The sequence below is a fragment of the Perca flavescens genome, chromosome 11 (assembly GCF_004354835.1).
Source record: "Perca flavescens isolate YP-PL-M2 chromosome 11, PFLA_1.0, whole genome shotgun sequence".
Classification (NCBI taxonomy): domain Eukaryota; kingdom Metazoa; phylum Chordata; class Actinopteri; order Perciformes; family Percidae; genus Perca; species Perca flavescens.
This window is the reverse complement of record NC_041341.1, coordinates 9297677-9316563: the sequence shown is the minus strand read 5'-3', so window position 1 is coordinate 9316563 and position 18887 is coordinate 9297677. Positions and strand designations below refer to the sequence as shown.

General features: G+C 37.9%; 1 protein-coding gene across 1 annotated transcript; it reads right to left on the bottom strand.

The window, feature by feature from the left end:
* Positions 1–5393: 5393 nt before the first annotated feature.
* LOC114563560 (macrophage receptor MARCO) lies at positions 5394–13660 on the bottom strand. Its single transcript, XM_028590356.1, has 7 exons — positions 13597–13660; positions 10714–10779; positions 6974–7000; positions 6796–6840; positions 6669–6704; positions 6483–6563; positions 5394–5526 (listed from the first exon to the last, which is right to left on the bottom strand). The coding sequence occupies exons 1-7, from the start codon at positions 13615–13617 to the stop codon at positions 5422–5424; spliced, it is 381 nt and encodes a 126-aa protein (XP_028446157.1). The 5' UTR covers positions 13618–13660; the 3' UTR covers positions 5394–5421.
* Positions 13661–18887: the final 5227 nt, after the last annotated feature.

Genomic DNA, 18887 nt, shown 5'->3' with positions numbered 1-18887 from the left:
TTTTTTCAACATACTATACTATGACTTTTTTATCACTTTTTTTCAACATACTATACTATGACTTTTTTCAACATACTATACTATGACTTTTTTCAACATTCAACATACAACTATACTACTATGACTTATTTATGACCTTTTTCGACATACTAGACTATGAATTTTTTCTACACACTATATTATATTATACTATGATTTCTTTCGACATACTATTCTAGTACTTTTTTTAACATACTATACTATGACTTTTTTAGACATACTATACTATGATTTCTTTTGACATACTATACTATGACTTATTTATGACTTTTTTTTAACATACTATTCTATGACTTTTTTTAACATACTATACTATGACTTTTTTTCAACATACTATACTATGACTTTTTTGTCATACTGTACTATGACTTATTTATGACCTTTTTCAACATACTAGTCTATGAATTTTTTCGACACACTATATTATGACTTTTTATGACTATTTTATAAATTCTTTTACAACATACTATACTACAAATATTTTATAAATGTTTTTACTATTTTTACGACATGCTATACTATGACTTTTTTATGAATTTTTTCAACATACTATACTATGACTTTTTTATGAATTTTTTCAACATACTATACTATGACTTTTTTTATAACTTTTCAACATGCAATACAATTACTTTTTATGTTATTTTTCAACATACTATACTATGACTTTCTTTGACATACTATACTAAGACTTTTTTATGACCTTTTTCAACATACAATACTATGACTTTTTAATGATTTTTTCAACATACTATACTATGACTTTTTTATGAATTTTTTCAACATACTATACTATGACTTTTTTATCACTTTTTTTCAACATACTATACTATGACTTTTTTCAACATACTATACTATGACTTTTTTCATTCAACATTCAACATACAACTATACTACTATGACTTATTTATGACCTTTTTCGACATACTAGACTATGAATTTTTTCTACACACTATATTATATTATACTATGATTTCTTTCGACATACTATTCTAGTACTTTTTTTAACATACTATACTATGACTTTTTTAGACATACTATACTATGACTTATTTATGACCTTTTTCAACATACTAGTCTATGACTCTTTTCGACACACTATATTATGACTGTTTTATGATTTTTTTCTACATACTAAACTATGACCTTTTTATGACTTTTTTCGACATATTATACATTGACTTATTTATGACCTTTTTCGACATACTAGACTATGAATTTTTTCATTATACTATAGTATGACTTTTTTCAACATACTATACTATGATTTCTTTCGACATACTATACTATGACTTATTTATGACCTGTTTTGACATACTAGACTATGAATTTTTTCATTATACTATACTATGACTTTTTTCAACATACTATACTATGATTTCTTTTGACATACTATACTATGACTTATTTATGACTTTTTTTAACATACTATACTATGACTTTTTTTAACATACTATACTATGACTTTTTTTCAACATACTATACTATGACTTATTTATGACCTTTTTCAACATACTAGTCTATGAATTTTTTCGACACACTATATTATGACTGTTTTGACTTTTTTCTACATACTATACTATGATTTTCTTCAACATACTATACTATGACTTTTTATGACTATTTTATAAATTCTTTTACAACATACTATACTACAAATATTTTATAATTTTTTTTACTATTTTTACAACATGCTATACTATGATTTTTTTAAATAATTTTTTGACATGTTATACTATGACTTTTTATGACCTTTACTTAATGTATAGGGGGACAGATGGAGTACCATGAAGTTTACCCAAAACCTTGGGACCAAGAGGACAAGAAAAGGCTGCTGAAAAACTTTAACAATGGTTCATTTATTTACAGGAAAATGATGAACAGAGATAAACCATGACTTTTTTACCACTTTTTACAGCTACAATACTACAACATACTATACTATGACTTTTTTATGACTTTTTTCAACATACTATACTATGACTTTTTTATGACTTTTTTGACATACTATACTATGATTTCTTTTCATCATACTATACTATGACTTTTTTATGATTTTTTTGACATACTATACTATGATTTTCTTCAACATACTATACTATGACTTTTTTATGACATTTTTGACATACTATACTATGATTTTCTTCAACATACTATACTATGACTTTTTTATGACTATTTTATAAATTCTTTTACAACATACTATACTACAAATATTTTATAAATCTTTTATAACATACTATACTATGACCTTTTTATGAATCTTTGTACAACATAATATACTATGACTTTTTATGTTTTTTTACAACATGCTATGCTATGACTTTTTTATGACATCCTATACTATTTTTACGACATGCTATACTATGATTTCTTTTATAATTTTTTGACATGCTATACTATGACTTTTTATGACCTTTACTTAATGTATATGTAGTACCATGAAGTTTACCCTAAACCTTGGGACCAAAAGGACAAGAAAAGGCTGCTGAAACACTTTAACAATGGTTCATTTATTTACAGGAAAATGATGAACAGAGATAAACCATGACTTTTTTACCACTTTTTACAGCTACAATACTATGACTTTTTAATGACATACTATACTGTGACTTTTCATGAAATGTTTTGAGCATAAAAAAGTCATTGTGTAGTATGTCATAAAAAAAATCTTCCTTTTTTCAGGCAAGTACTAATGTAGCTCAGTGTAAATTCTGTCAGGGAGACTTCATTAACATTAACACTCTTTGCATAAACTGATCAGCTGGTTTGAGGGAATTAGGTTCATGTAAACCAATCCGAATCGGGCATGTATCTTCAAGCCAATCATAGCATGACAACCATGTTTTAAATCTGTTCTCTCCCTGCTTCTGTCAGTTGTCTTTTCAGTAGTGATGGTCAAATGAAGCCCGCGAACCAGTGTCCTTACTTTCTGAGCTCACTAGATGGCGCCTCTGTTCAAAAAAAAGGTGAAATGAATGGCAATTCAATGGGTTTTCAAACCCTTTTTTGAACCGAGAGCGCCATCTAGTGAGCTCAGAAAGTAAAGACACTGGTTCGCGAAGCTTCATTTGACCATCACTACTTTTCAGACGAGAGTGCGACCCGCCTATTCCTCTTCCACCTCCAGGCATCTTTGACCATGGTGTTCTCGGTCTTCTTCCGCTGACGGCTCCCTGTTGGCTTTTTTCGCCGCCACCACTCCATCGGGGATATGTTTGGGGTTTTCAAAACCTCAAAAATATATATACCTTTGTTACGATGGAGTCTAATCTCCAAAGTTTATGTACCTTCTTATTTTGCACTTGTAACTTACAAATACATGTTTGCATATCTGCAACGAAATCTCTCCTGATTGAAATTAACTTGTTAGTGAAGTACTGTATTTAGACTCGTCCCCACGTTCGGTTCCTGATTCCCTATTGCATACAAACATTTGATAAATCCCTGAAAAATATGGAGACTAAATAATAGGAAAGCCGAGAATAACATCTGCAATATGAGTATTAGTATTCTTTCATGAGCTGAATCACTGCAGCCACAGCAGCGATACATTAAGTGAATAATGGATGCATTCTAGTCATGAAATAAAACTATTGAAAATAGGGAAATATTACAATGAAAAATACAGTTAATATATTTTTAACAAAAGAGAAACACTATGACTAAGGATTGCTGAAATGTAACATAATGTTAACCTAAATGTAAACACCGGAACAATGCACATGCACGTATAAATCATATAAGAGGGAATGCTGAAATATGTATAAATAATAATACATCTTAGAGGATCTGTACAGAGAACAGGCCAACCTTTATTTAACATGGGTAGATTTTCAGGACCCCGATCACACTCACTAAGTTACCCACATTCACACCCAGAAGCTTCCCAGTATAACCACAGTCTGAGCTGCTGGCCACTGGAGCAGTTGGGGTTAAGGGTCTTGCTCGAGGGCACTTCAGCCTGTGTTGAATGGAGTTGGGGGTCAGTGTCTGGGGTCCTCCTGGTCCAATCAGAAGGCAGCATGAAAACAGAAAGAGAATATCGCCATTGTGTAACATTTGTAACATCTGTCTCTCATTCTGACACCTTCACCCTGCCCACTCCAGCTCCACATGTACATAGGCGTGATTGGTTAACCATATAGGGGCTACTCAAACCTCGTATTTATATAACTTTACTACTGTTTCTGTGGTGACTCCATGCTGGCGTTTTTATTTCTCTCCAGCAGTAGTTACCAGTACGTTGATCCATTGAGAGTCAGAGTAGATGTACAGAGCTTTTCTGTCCGTCCGCAGCACCATCACGTTCTCCCCGCGCAGCCTCCTCATCTGTTTCTCTCCGTCCGCAACAAAGATCTGGAGAGACAAGATAACATTTTTAAGGGGCCAGCCAGCATTGGTGCGTGCGTGTGTGCGTGCATGCGTGCTACAGTCCCTAGGTCTTATTCTGTTCTTGTGGACCTACTTAGGCAAAAATATGAACTTAAAACACATTAAAATACATATTGTTTATAACTATATACACACAAACACACACACACACACAGAGTAAAGATTACCCAAAAATAAGTGTAAAACTAGTGGTAATAGAATATGTGTGTGTGACACTGACCGTCTGGACTCTGTCCAACAATCGTTCTGGGATTCGAACCTGTGAACAGTTGCATTTGGCTGAAGGGCCTCGGTTTCCTGTGTCTCCCTGCAGGCCTGTTAGGACGTACACTACAGCACAAGGTACCGTTACCCAGAGATATAAAACAAGATGTCATTAACACTATCAGTATGACAACATATTCATGCTACACGAGGACGTCGATGATGGTCGAAATCAATTACCGCTGCCCAGCTCTGATCTGCGTTTATTAGCAATGCTTATATCCATGTACTAGTCTCCCATATTTATACTAATTTAATAATAATTAAAGGGATAGTTCTGATCTTTTGAAGTGTGGTTGTATGAGCTACTTCTCCATAGTCAGTCCTTGAATCACTTATATAGATGTTTTTAGGTGGAGAAAAACGTGCTCTGGTTTGTTGGCATTTCTTTAAACCAATCACAATTGTCTTGGGCGGCACTAAGTACCGGACGGAGCCAAGGGAAGGAACTTGTTTTGGTGGAACATGTACGTTCAAAAGTAGTTTTAGTCATGGAACAGAAAACTCGGATTGGACAGATAGTCTAGCTAGCTGTCTGGATTTACCCTGCAGAGATCTGAGGAGCAGTTAACCATAGTCCTCATGAATTCACCGGAGTTTAAATGCCAACACAAACAGGGGAAGGTAATGGATGTCCGGCCTAAAAGAGTGAAATCCGGGGGAACCGAGCAATCCCGGAAGTGGAACGTCGAGAATATAAACTAGTTAATCTGTAACCTGCTATCACGCACCTTGTCCAGGTAGACCAGGCTCTCCAGTCCAACCAGACAGTCCTGGAGGACCAGGATGACCGGGCTTTCCTGGAGTTCCACGAGATCCCTTCAACGCCTGCACACAGTGATTTATTTTTATTCATTGAATCGTTGATTGATCAAACAGTTAGCTGGTTAGCAAGTAGACACGTAAACCAGTTATATGGAGGTCAATTGTGATTGGATTCATTGCGAGTTTCCTGCTAGAAACCATTGCGTCATGTCAGCCTTCTACATGAATATATGGTTTTAGAGCTGCAAAGATGAATCAATAAATCAATTAATTGTCAACTATTAAATTAATCCCCAACTATTTTGATAATCGATTAATCAGTTAACAATTCTCTGATTCTAGCTTCTATAAATGTGAATATTGTTCTAGTGTCTTCTCTCCTCTGTGACAGTAAACTGAACATCTTTGAGTTGTGGACAAAACAAGACATTTGAGGACGTCATCTTGGGCTTTTTGGGAAACACTGATCCACATTTTTCACAATTTTCTGACATTTTATAGACCAAACGACTAATTGAGAAAATAATCAACAGATTAATTGACAATGAAAATAATCATTAGTTTCAGCGCTACAGCCTATACACTAGGGCGTCATTTCCACTGGAGACAGAGGGGACACCCCACACACTTTTCAAAATCCTCTTTTTGTGTGTGTGTGTGTGTGTGTGTGTGTCCACACACTTTCAAATTAGTTTGATATTATTTTATTTATAAGTCTCAGTGGTTGGCCACTATTTTAAGCAATAAGACATACAGTATTTTTCTTATGCATAGTTTAGTACTATTCTTTCTGGCATGATTTCATTATGGTCAACTTAATTATTTCCTGGATTCTGTATCACCATAGTTCCTATAAATGTATGTAGAAATGCAAGAACTGGGATTCAAAACTAAAACATTTTTCTGGCAGATGACCCCCAAACCCCCTCTCATGTGCTGTGTGCCTTATATTTTGCTGCTGTAGCGCTGAAATGTCCCAATTTGGGATCAATAAAGTCAATCTAATCTAATATACCTACCAGGCCTCCTCTGTTTCCAGGCTCTCCTCTGGGTCCTTGCTCACCTATCTGCCCTGCATCTCCCCACTGGCCTGGGTCGCCCTGGAACAGCACAGCACGGAACAGGATGCCTTCACAGCTTCACTCCCATTCAGAATGGTTTCAACTCACTTTTATTTCAGACTTTGTGTTTATTACGTCTTCTACCTTCTCTCCTGGCGCTGCAGTGATGCCGCGTTCACCCTGAAGGGACACACGGGTCAATTGGTACATACGGTTTCATTCATTCATAGAATGGCGTCACATTTCGCGAAAGAAACATTTTTTTCCTCACCTTCTCTCCTCCGGTTCCTCTGTTTCCTCTCACACCTTTATCACCCTGATGGAGGGATAGAAATAAATTAAAAAAATGAGAAATAAGTGGGGATCACACAGTGAGTGTTGCTCTAAAGAAAAGCCAGTGGTGTTCAAAGGTAATATAAAACCAAAAAGAAGCCATAACTGTCACTTACCCTGGATCCTTTACGTCCCTTAGTGCCCTGTGAATACACACCAGTGTTATTAATTTCAATCATTTTAATTTAACTAGTGTGGTCTGCAGAGGGCCACGGGCCGGACCCTCCTCCATAGTGCTGCGGAGGAAGGTCTGGCGAGTCCACACAGCAATTCAGGATGGGGGTAAAACGTGTTCTGGTTTATTGGCATTTCTTTAAACCAATCACAATCGTCTTAGGCGCTAAGTGCCGGACGGAGCCACTGTGACGCTGCAAAACAGCCTCTGGAAGAAACTTGGTATTGGTGGAACATGTGTACGTTCAGAAGTTGTTCTAGTCATGCGACAGAAAACTCAGATTGGACAGATAGTCTAGCTAGCTGTCTGGATTTACTCTGCAGAGATCTGAGGGGTTTAAAATTCCAACACAACATTTGAGTGAAATATAGCCTTTTCAAGATTTAGCATGTCATATTTAGTGAGAATATAACAGTGATGGTAATGACGTGGCTATTTGTCATGGATCTTGAGGGCATTTTTATATAATGATTCAAGTGGCCTTAGGGCTGTTTTACATGCATGAGACCAACGTGAAATGCAATATAAAAAAATGTGGACTAATCATTGTGTATAGGTATGTACTTGATGCCTCAACAGTAAGGGAATTTCTTATGTTTCTGTAGTTTGATAGATTCAATTTCAGTGTGTTGCCCAGCTTTTTGAGATGTTTTTTTAAAGCTGAGAGTTGGATCAAGGGTGACACCCAGCCACTTTTTTGGCATTTTTTGTATGTGCTAATCAGTAAATATTGTAAGTGAGGTATGAAAGAAAAGATTTGGTTCTACTGTATCTATTAACAGTGCTCCCCCTTTAAAACATGACCCCCTTCCCAACTGCTGTCCCACTGTAAAAAGTCAGTTCCCCAAAATTGCTGCACAGTTGAATGTAAGCAGGCACATTTGCCATTCATAAAAACCGGTGGTGCATTCAGGTTGTTATGTCACACACTTCTTACAGCAGATGAGGTGGCAAATATTACCGGTACATTTCTGGATTTTACATGTTCTTTTGTATGATTTAAAAACATGATGGACAAATTGCAATCAATGTATCAGGTCAATGGTAAATATGTCCATATAACTTTAATTCCTCTGTCATAATGTGTGTAAATAACTTAGCTTATAGCCTACTGTATGTGGTGATGACATACAGTACAGGCCAGAAGTTTGGACACACCTTCTCATTCAATGCGTTTCCTTTTTATTTTCATGACTATTTACATTGTAGATTCTCACTGAAGGCATCAAAACTATGAATTAACACATATGGAATTATGTACTTAACAAAAAAGTGTGAAATAACTGAAAACATGTCTTATATTTTAGATTCTTCAAAGAAGCCCCCCTTTGCTTTTTTATTAATAAGGGAAAAAATTCCACTAATTAACCCTGACAAAGCACACCTGTGAAGTGAAAACCATTTCAGGTGACTACCTCATGAAGCTCATTGAGAAAACACCAAGGGTTTGCAGAGTTATCAAAAAAAGCAAAGGGTGGCTACTTTGAGGAATTAAAAAAAAAAAATTGTCATGAAAATAAAGAAACACATTGAATGAGAAGGTGTGTCCAAACTTTTTGCCTGTACTGTACATGTTTGTTCCTCCTGTTGCCTTGATATTCTACCAACAGGCCTTTTCAAAAATGTTTCGAATTGTTTGGCTACAGATCTTCTGCAGATTGTAAACACGTCTCTATTTTCAGGTATCTTCCGACAGGCCCTGAAAACTGCAGTCATCAAGGCACTCTTAAAAAAGAACAATTTACACATCACTAATGAGCAACTATAGGCCAATATCAAACCTTCCATTTTTAAGTAAAATCATTGAAAAAACGGTTTCTCTACAACTCAACCTTTTCTTGTCACTCAACAATAGTTTTGATGCCTTCCAGTCTGGTTTTCGACCACATCACAGCACTGAGACAGCTCTTGTTAAAGTCTTTAATGACATCCACTTAAATACAGATAATGGCAAAATTTCAGTCTTAGTATTACTTGATCTCAGTGCTGCATTTGATACGGTCGACCATGACATATTACTAGACCGATTGGAAAACAGGATTGGCATTTCTGGCTCTGTACTAAAGTGGTTTGAGTCTTATTTAAAGAATAGGGACTACTTTGTGTCTATAGGGAATTATACATCTGAGCATACAAATATGACGTGCGGAGTTCCCCAAGGCTCAGTTCTGGGGCCTCTCCTGTTTAACATCTACATACTTCCACTGGCTCAAATGATGGAAAACAATAAAATAAGCTACCATAGTTATGCCGATGACACACAAATTTATATAACCTTATCGCCAGGGGACTATAGTTCAATACAACAACTGACTAAGTGCATTGAACAAATTAACAACTAGATGTGCCAGAATTTTCTTAAATTAAATGAAGAAAAAACTGAGGTAGTTGTTTTTGGAGCAAAAGAGGAACGATTAAAAGTCAGCACTCAGCTTCAAACGACAATGTTAAAAACAACAGACAAAGCCAGAAATCTTGGTGTAGTCATGGACTCAGACCTGAATTTTAAAAGCCACATTAAGACAATTACAAAATCAGCCTATTATCACCTTAAAAATATATCGAGGGTTAAAGGACTTATGTCTCAGCAGGATTTGGAAAAACTTGTCCATGCTTTTATCTTCAGTAGACTTGACTACTGTAACGGTGTCTTTACAGGTCTCCCTAAAAAATCAATCACAACTGCAGCTGATTCAGAACGCTGCTGCTCGAGTCCTCACTAAAACCAAGAAAGTGGATCACATCACTCCAGTACTGAAGTCTCTATACTGGCTTCCTGTGCCTCAAAGAATAGATTTCAAAATACTTTTGCTGGTTTATAAATCACTAAACGGTTTAGGGCCAAAATACATTTCTGATCTGCTACTACACTATGACCCACCCAGACCTCTCAGCTCGTCTGGGACAGGTCTACTTGTTGTTCCCAGAGTCAGAACTAAACAGGGGGAAGCAGCGTTCAGTTTTTATGCTCCACATATCTGGAACAAACTCCCAGAAAACTGCAGGTCCGCAGCAACTCTCAGTTCTTTTAAATCAAAGCTAAAGACCTATCTTTTTGATGTTGCCTTTCTTTAAATAACTGTTCAATTGTTATACTGAAGTGGCATTGATGACACTGTATGACATTCTGTAACTGCTCTTTAATGTTTAATTTCTCATACTGCACTGTAACTTTTATTCACGTATTTTATCTCTCAGTTCTTATACTGCACTGTCAATTTTATTCTTGTCTTTTATCTAGAGGTATTTAAGAGACGGTCTGTGAGTCCGTTTGCTGAAGAAAATAACTTAGCCTTGTGGTGACGATCACATTGAAAAATAAATAACAGTAATTTCTTATACTGCACTGTTACTTTTATTTGCGTATTTTATTTCTCAGTTCTTTAAATTATTATACTGCACTGTAAATTGTATTATTATGTTTTTAAATTGTTTTTAATTGTCTTCTAAATGCTCTTTAATGTTTTATGTAAAGCACTTTGAATTGCCCTGTTGCTGAAATGTGCTATACAAATAAAAATAAAGCTGCCTTTGTTTGTTGCCTGGCTTTCATCATGGGCATGTCGCATGTTTTGCAAGTTCATGAAATATATATTAAACCAGGTGGTATATGATGTGGAAACATGGTCATTTTCCTAATGTATGAGTCAACAGGAGCTGAATGAAAAAGCTCAAATGTACCTGTATGATCCCGGGAGTTCCTATGTCTCCATACAGGCCCCTCCAGCCTCTGTCACCCTTCTCTCCCTGTGGAAACATCAAAACATCATGGCACAGCGTTCAAAGGGTTGCTTTGTTAGAATCCTACAGTTCAGTAAATTAATGTAAATACACATTGTTTTGCCTCATCTAAAGTTCACAAAACTAATCCTAATGGTGGTGAGAGATAACTCAGACATGTTGAATTGAGACTTGGTGACTTGGACCCCCCGTTTTGACGACTTGACAAAAAAATAAATGGACTTGGACTTGTAAGTTAATGACTCAAGACTTGACTTGACATGATGGCATGGTGACTTGGATGTGTATTCATAAGTCTAAATGTTAGCTGTAAAATATAAAATAATATAATGTGACGTTGTCACGTTTCTGTCTAACTTTCAACTATGCTATGCAGCAGCAGCAGCGCAAACTGTGAATCATGATTGGACGACTCAAAAAACTCCCCGGTATGTGATCGCCGTGATTGGATGACTGGCTGTCAGTTGCTATGGCAACTCATAACATCAGAGACCCCTGATGAAGCCTCATTAGTCAGACCAGACCGCCACAATGGTTGCATCTGTGCCACGACTAATCCCTTTTGGATTTAAAAATTGCAAGCAAGATGGAAAAAAAGCGACTTGATTTGGGACTTGACTCGACTCGACTTGACTTGACATACTGTAACAAAAAAAATAACTCGAGACTTGCTTACAGTTTTTTCCGATTGCTAAACCTCAGTGGGCACAACAGTCACCTGAGCTAAACAGTTCACATCACCAACAGCAAAACAGGCTCAGTGCAGCCAAACAGTATGCACAAGCCTCACTGAGATAACACACACTGTCACTCAGAACACACTGAGGGTAAAAACACTAGCGTCACACACCAATACAGAAATTACAAACTTTCTCATCTTTACAGTTTGAACAATTTGAGTGACTTGACACTACTCAGTAGTTTATTTAAGGAAAAAAAGAAGGAATTAAAATCAGCAGTTTTCTTCAATAAAGTATTTTGTCTCTAGTAATTTATGGAATTACTGGGGAAAAAAAACTAAAGGTACATACGTAACAGTACCAAAGAATAGTGTGACTAATCCTGCCTCGCTCCAGCATCATGTGTCAAGTTTTCTTCATCACATTGGATGTCTGCATCATCTCTAAATACTAATTAATGTGGTGTTTCTATTGCTTTCACCACCATTACTTTCTGAAAAACAGTAAGAACGCAGTTTTACTATTGTAAAGATATAGTGTTTTTCACTTTTTTTATAGCTGTGTACATAACCTCAGACATCTTACCTGGACATGTTGGTATCTTTGATATTTTACCTGTTTCTCTCAAACGGTACAGTGTATAATTGTTTCATTCTTATTTGGTGTTTGTGTACAATAAAAGGCTTTCTGAGCTTTCTCTGTATAAATACCATATATGTTCACTAACTAGTCTAAAACAAGACACCTGCTTAGGCTTTCAGCTAAAATTGCAATCAGCAGTGTTTGATGGCACCAGACTGAAATCTATTCTGTTTTGAATGTGTGCTTAACAGTTTTGACAGCAGTGTGTTAGCATTTGAACAAAGTGCTGTAAATCTACAGTGTTGTGCACGTTGTGGTTAAAGTCATGGGATAAGTGTGTAAAGTTTTGAAAACTGTGTTCAAGCAATGAAAAACGAACTAGAGTTTGGTCCACATGAACTGCTACTGTGGTTAGAGTTTTGCACATGTGTCTCCTGTTGTGCCCACTGTCGTTTAGCAATCGAAAAAACTGTAAGACTGGGACCAAATGCCTTGAGACTTACCAGGGACTTGAGCAAAGATGACTCGGTCACAAGACTGTGTATTACTAAGATGTGATTTGGCATGGACGGATAATTTGTGACTTTTCAAAATGTATTGCACCTGATGGTTCAAATTGTGATAATGTAAACAGAGGAGAGATTTTCCTCATAGCTCTACATTTGTTTTCTGTAATGGAAAAAAAAGTTTTTGTGAGCCAGAGACTGAATATGAACAGCATTTCTGGCAGTCATGGTGCAGTTTTCTGTGATTGTGATTGTGAGGTAAAATGAAAAATCTAAAATGATATCCAAACTGCCTGTAAAACAATTAAAACTGCTAATTAACGACTCATTTGGTAAGTCAACAGTGATTTCTCTCAACACATGAATAAGGACTGCTGATTTGGGGACTGGGTAGTTTTCATGTTCTTTGTTCAGTTACAGTTCTCTGCTCTGCAGTTTCAGACAACCCAGGGACAGGGGTTGCAAATTAGTCATGGCTATAAACCTGTATGCATGGCATCTAGTTTGTATTCTTTATAAAGCAATGTTCTATGCATTTGTCCCTGTCAAATAAACATTAAATAAATAAATAAATTCTACAAATGTGTGTCTTGATACGTGACAAAATAAGGTAAATACACAGATGAAACACATTGCTGCAGTGGCAGGAAAGAGTTAAAGGTGCCGTAGGTAGGATTGTGAAGATCCAGGATTCAGCCAAAGAATTTGAACATCAACAACTTCTCCCCCCCTCCCCCCCTTTCTGCTAAAGCCCAAAATGGTCTCCTAAGCACCTCCCCCCACGAGGGAGAATGGGAAGGAGCTGTGGATTTTTGCAAATCGCACTACAGGCTGTAGGTGGTGCCAGAGGAGCCGGATTGTTTTTTAAATGACCTGCTTCTTGTAGTTCTACTGGAACATAGGGTCAGTTTCAGAAAACATGACAGAAAGTTAGATAAATAAGTCTTACCTACTGCACCTTTAACATCACATAAGTTGTCTTTTAGATGTGAGAACGCTGCATGTCAGCGTTTGATAGCTGGTGGTAAGATAGACATGAATGGTGTTTCTGTGACCTTTTGACCGGGCTGTCCCATGGCTCCTTGTGTTCCAGGTTCTGCATCTGGACCCGGTACACCAGGTTGGCCCTAAAATACACTCAGCAGTTTGACACAGCATGACTTTTCAATTTGTTGTAGAGAAGAGCTCCATGCTTACACAGTTGCACATGCAGCAAGCTGATACACTGTACCTTGGGTCCTCTGGGTCCTCTGGAGCCCTTTAGACACAAACAACATTAAAGTTTGCTGCATAGTGCTCATAAAAAAAAACACGGTGAAGGAGTATGGAAAAACGGGAGACTACTACATTACATTATGCACCAATTAATTTAAACGACACATTTCTTGTTTAATGGTGCCAAACAGAAGCAAAATTGGTCCGTCATACCTTTTCCCCTTTCGCTCCTGTGATGTGTTCTGTTATATCGACCTGAGGAGTCGAAGGCAAATCAGCAGGGTTTAGTTTGAAGTCAGCCATTTAGGATCGGATTGTTAACACATTTTTAAATGTAAAGCCCCCCCACGTGGAGGATGTGTAAAGATCAGATACTGTGGGAAGGTAAACGGCAGTGAAGGCTGCTGAATTAAACACACAGGGGCTTAAACTGAGCTAGACTTAAATGCACTCTTGATACAGCCATGCACATTTGTGTGCATGCGTGTGTGTTTTTGTGTGTGTGTGTGTGTGTGTGTGTGTGTGTGTGTGTGTGTGTGTGTGTGTGTGTGTGTGTGTGTGTGTGTGTGTGTGTGTGTGTGTGTGTGTGTGTGTGTGTGTGTGTGTGTGTGTGTGTGTGTGTGTGTGTGTGTGTGTGTGTGTGTGTGTGTGTGTGTGTGTCATCACCAGCAGCCCTGCTCTCCGTTTGACTGTAGGAAACACAGGTGGTGGAGGTGGAGGAAGGATGAAGCATTTCGGAGCTGAACACCCACTGTCTCTGCTAGATAGAAACCCTACAGATGGACAGACAGACAGACAGAGAGACAGACAGACAGACGGACAGACGGAAAGAGAGAGACAGACAGACAGAGAGAGAGAGAGACAGATGGACAAACGGACGTAATAAATATTTATGAAAGTCTTGCCCAGGCCCATTGATGTTCCTCCATGCTTTAAGTGTTTACATAGGTCATGTTAAATGAAGTAGTTTTGAGTATAATAAATATACAATAAACGCTTTTCTGATTCTGATTTCACAACCCACCCCCCACCCGTGCACAGGGCCCCATCTGGTCCACAATGACTGTTTATGTGAACTCTGCTCCAAAGACAGCTATCTTTTTCTTCAGAGGGCTAAAGCTACACTCGGATAACAACAACTAGACACATCCAGTTAGTAACTAAGACAAATTAGAAAGGAAGAAGAGAAAAACCAGCATTATACTGTAATTCCCTGTGTGAGCAGACGATAAATGTACAGAATACATTGGCGAGGTCTTTTTGCCACGCTGTTATGAGAAACATTGGGCCACCAACCACCGTTACTGCAACCCCGTCGTGGAAACAATTTTACACAACCTGTCACTCCCCCCCCCACCCCCCGCAATACATCTCAGCTGCTTCTGGCTCGGGGGGGGCTGTTAGGGTCTGATCTCAACGTCTGGTTGCCTCTGCCTCATGTGTGTACTCACTGGTTGTGACGGAGGCAACCGCCGGCTGGAAGCCGCTGAGCAAGGCAGTCCATCCCAAAACCAGCTGAGTCAGCATGTCCTCTCTTCACCTGCAACAGCAACCAAATTTGACGAATCTAAACGAGTTGAAGGTCGTGATGAAAAATCAGAACTTGGGTTACACTTGAAGGTATCTACATGAGAGTGACATGACACTGTCATGAACGTGTCATAAACATTATAAACAAGTCATGAACGTTTGTGACATAACGCTTCTGTCAGTAAGTGTCATTCGGTTTTTGTCATGACAAAGTTAGGGTTAGGGTTAGGGTTCATGTGTCATGACTGTGTCATGACTGTGTAATGTGTTCATGACACTGTCATGACACTCTTATGTAGATACCTTCAAGTTAAGTGCTACCAGAACTTCTTTAATGTGTTGACTCAGGTTCCCTTTTTCTAATATCATATTTTGTTAAAACAATCTAAGATCTGATCTGAGGCCTCGTTAATAAACCATCGTTACACGTTACGTTTTTGCTGTCCCGAATGTGCATGCATTTATAACCACTCCTGACAATACACACACACACACACACACACACAAACTAACCCTGTTGTGGTAGAGAAGCAGCAGGTGGATGTAGATCAGCTGGGATTAATGCATGTTTGTTATATGATGACTTTTATGTAATGGAAAGTTCCTTTAGACAGATTTAGAACTTGTTCCATTCACACTTTGATAAATAGGACCCCTGACACCTTCATCTTTCATTCTTCTGTCTTTCAGAGCGGTGTAAATCCTTCCTGCAGTGAACATATATACCTGCACTGCAAAACACAGATTACAAGTCTCCTATTCAAGCTTTAAATCTCTTGTTCTCGTAACAATTTAAATACTAAAATACCGTAGAGGACAAAATCTCACTAACTTCAGATGCAATTCCACTTGTTTACAGTTTGCATATTTCAGAAAACGTATTTTTATGCAGAAATAACACAGATCACTCTGTTATCTAAAAGGTACAGTTGATTATTTTTTTTAAGTCTTCACCCAAACTGATTCACACAATTAGTGTTGATAGCCAAATACGGCAAAACATTTACAAAATGAGCCTCAACAACAGATACAACTCAACAGCATACTAATTAAAGATGTGATATGTTTGGAAAACTGCTAACCCACTCAAAATGATGATGGTGCATCTCGAGATATTTGTCGCACACAATGAATGCAGCTGTGTTATCGGGATTACTAACTGATGCTTCTCATAGTTCAGATATCAGAGGAGGTTAAAATGGCTTTCTGTGTTCACACGCCCTGTGATGTGCGTTGGGTGTCTTACCTCGGTGATGCCTCCTCTTCCCAGCGCTGTGCGGCAGCTCTAATCCTGCAGCAGTGATGTCTGCTGGGGCGGCTTCTCCCCCCTGGTCAGCGTCCAGCAGAGCTGGAGCCCAATCTGCTAGGCTTGCACGCTGAGTTCGACTTTATCTCAATAAACTGTGGAAATGCAACGCAGCCCCTGGCAGCGCTCGGCAGAAATAATCAGATAATTACTAACACACCGAGCCAAAGAGAAGCCTGCTCCTCAGGCCTGCACTGGAGAGGATGGAGCAGTAAAAGGAGTCAGTGGCACCTTCTGTCAGATTGTATTATATTATCATTAGTTCTTTCCTTTTACATTCTAGGCTTTTAGCCAAGTTCGTCACGGCGATCTCACAGTTTAATGTATTTCTATAAAACTTACTGATGCTCTGATTCAGAGAGACCTTACAGTGAAGTCAACAGGAGACAAATACATTGTACATACATGTGAATACATGCTGTACTAAAACACACACAAAAATAAAATAAAATCTTTGTAGTTTTGCTTATTTAAAGCTAACCTTCAGGGTTGAAAGCACTTAATTGGAAGTCGCTTTTAATAATCATAGGATAAAAAGTAATGTAATTTCAAAATACTGAACAGTAACAGAGTTACATAATTGAAACAATGTATTGTACTGTAAATTACTGAGTGTTGTGTCACTGCACATATAATGTCCTGTAGTTCAGTGCTTTCCTAAACCAGGCGTCAGCCACCTTTACTATCAAAAGAGCCATTTTTGGTCATGAAAAAGAGCCGCAATAATTAAGGTACAACCCTAGTCTAAACTGATAGATAGATATAAGATATTTTGTATCCATTTGTATGGCCCAGTCTTTGCAGAGAGAGAAATGCCTTTATTTATTTTTTTAACTATCTCAGTTTCGTTTCTGAAGTCTTAAGAATAGATTATTTAAATTCTATAATCTATTTGGTTACACTTTACTTGAAGGTATATACATAAGAGTGACATGACACTGTCATGAACATGTCATAAAACATAAACAAGTCATAAACGCTCATGACATAAGCTTCTTTTATAAGTGTCATTCAGTTTTTGTCATGTTAGGGTTAGGGTTAGGGTTCATGTGTCATGACAGTGTCATGTCACTCTTATGTAGATACTTTCAAGTAAAGTGTTACCATCTAATTAATGGATTAAGTATATTGAAATGTTATTTCAATTGAGAATGTAAGAATCACTTTAGGCCTAGAACAATAATAAAAACTCAAATGTATAATTCTTTTGTCAAAGCCACAGGAAGCCACTGGAGAGGGGCTAAAGAGCCACAGGTTGCAGACCCCTGCCCTAAACCATAAAACCAACCCACAATGGGGAGACCTTGTGCCGTCAGTTGTTGTTGTTTGTGGCACTGTGGAGTGAAGGCCAATAAGAAACCGTTACAAAATGGTTTCTCCAGCAGACAGCTGGGACAATCAGGTTACTCTAAAATTGTAACCCGATTATGGAAACCAGATTCCTCATGTCAGACAAATCAAGTAGAGATCTTCTAAAATGAGATTTTATGTGAAATATCTGTCCACTGCAGGAAACACTGTGCAGGAAAACACAAAAGAGAGAATTTGATACTCATAAGACTGTAACTTTAGAAGGCACCCACTTGATTTGACTGCCGAAGCCTCATATTATCTTAAAGGTCCCATGACATGGTGCTCTTTGGATGCTCATATATAGGCCTTAGTGGTCCCCTTAGTGGTCTCTTTCCCAAAATTCCACCGTGGTGCAGAATTACAGCCACTAGAGCCAGTACCACAATGAGCTTTCCTTAGGATGTGCCATTTCTGGGTCTGTAGCTATTGAGGAGGAGAGAGGGGGGGGCAAGGTGGAGGGTGGGGGTGTGGCCTTGACCAACTGCCACTTTTCTCGTTTGAAAGCCATGATGTCTCTCTCTCTCTCTCATGGGTGGGCCAAATTCTCTGGGCGGGCAAAGCAGAGACAGGGGAGGTAACCTTGCTCCTTATGACGTCATAAGGAGAAGATTCCAGATCGGCCCATCTGAGTTTTCATTTTCTCAAAGGCAGAGCAGGATACCCAGGGCTCGGTTTACACCCATCACCATTTCTAGCCACTGGGGGACCATAGGCAAGCTGGGGGGAACGCATATTAATGTTAAAAAAAGCTCATAAAGTGAAATTTTTATGTCATGGGACCTTTAGGATACATCTTTGAATACACAAAACAAATATTTTGTCCATCAGTTACATAGAAATCACTTAAGGGATTTGCCCTTGGGCATCATCAATTTAGACTAGAGCAGCCTTTCAATAGTATTTTAAAACAATGGTTTAAAACATCTGAAACGTTTAACATAT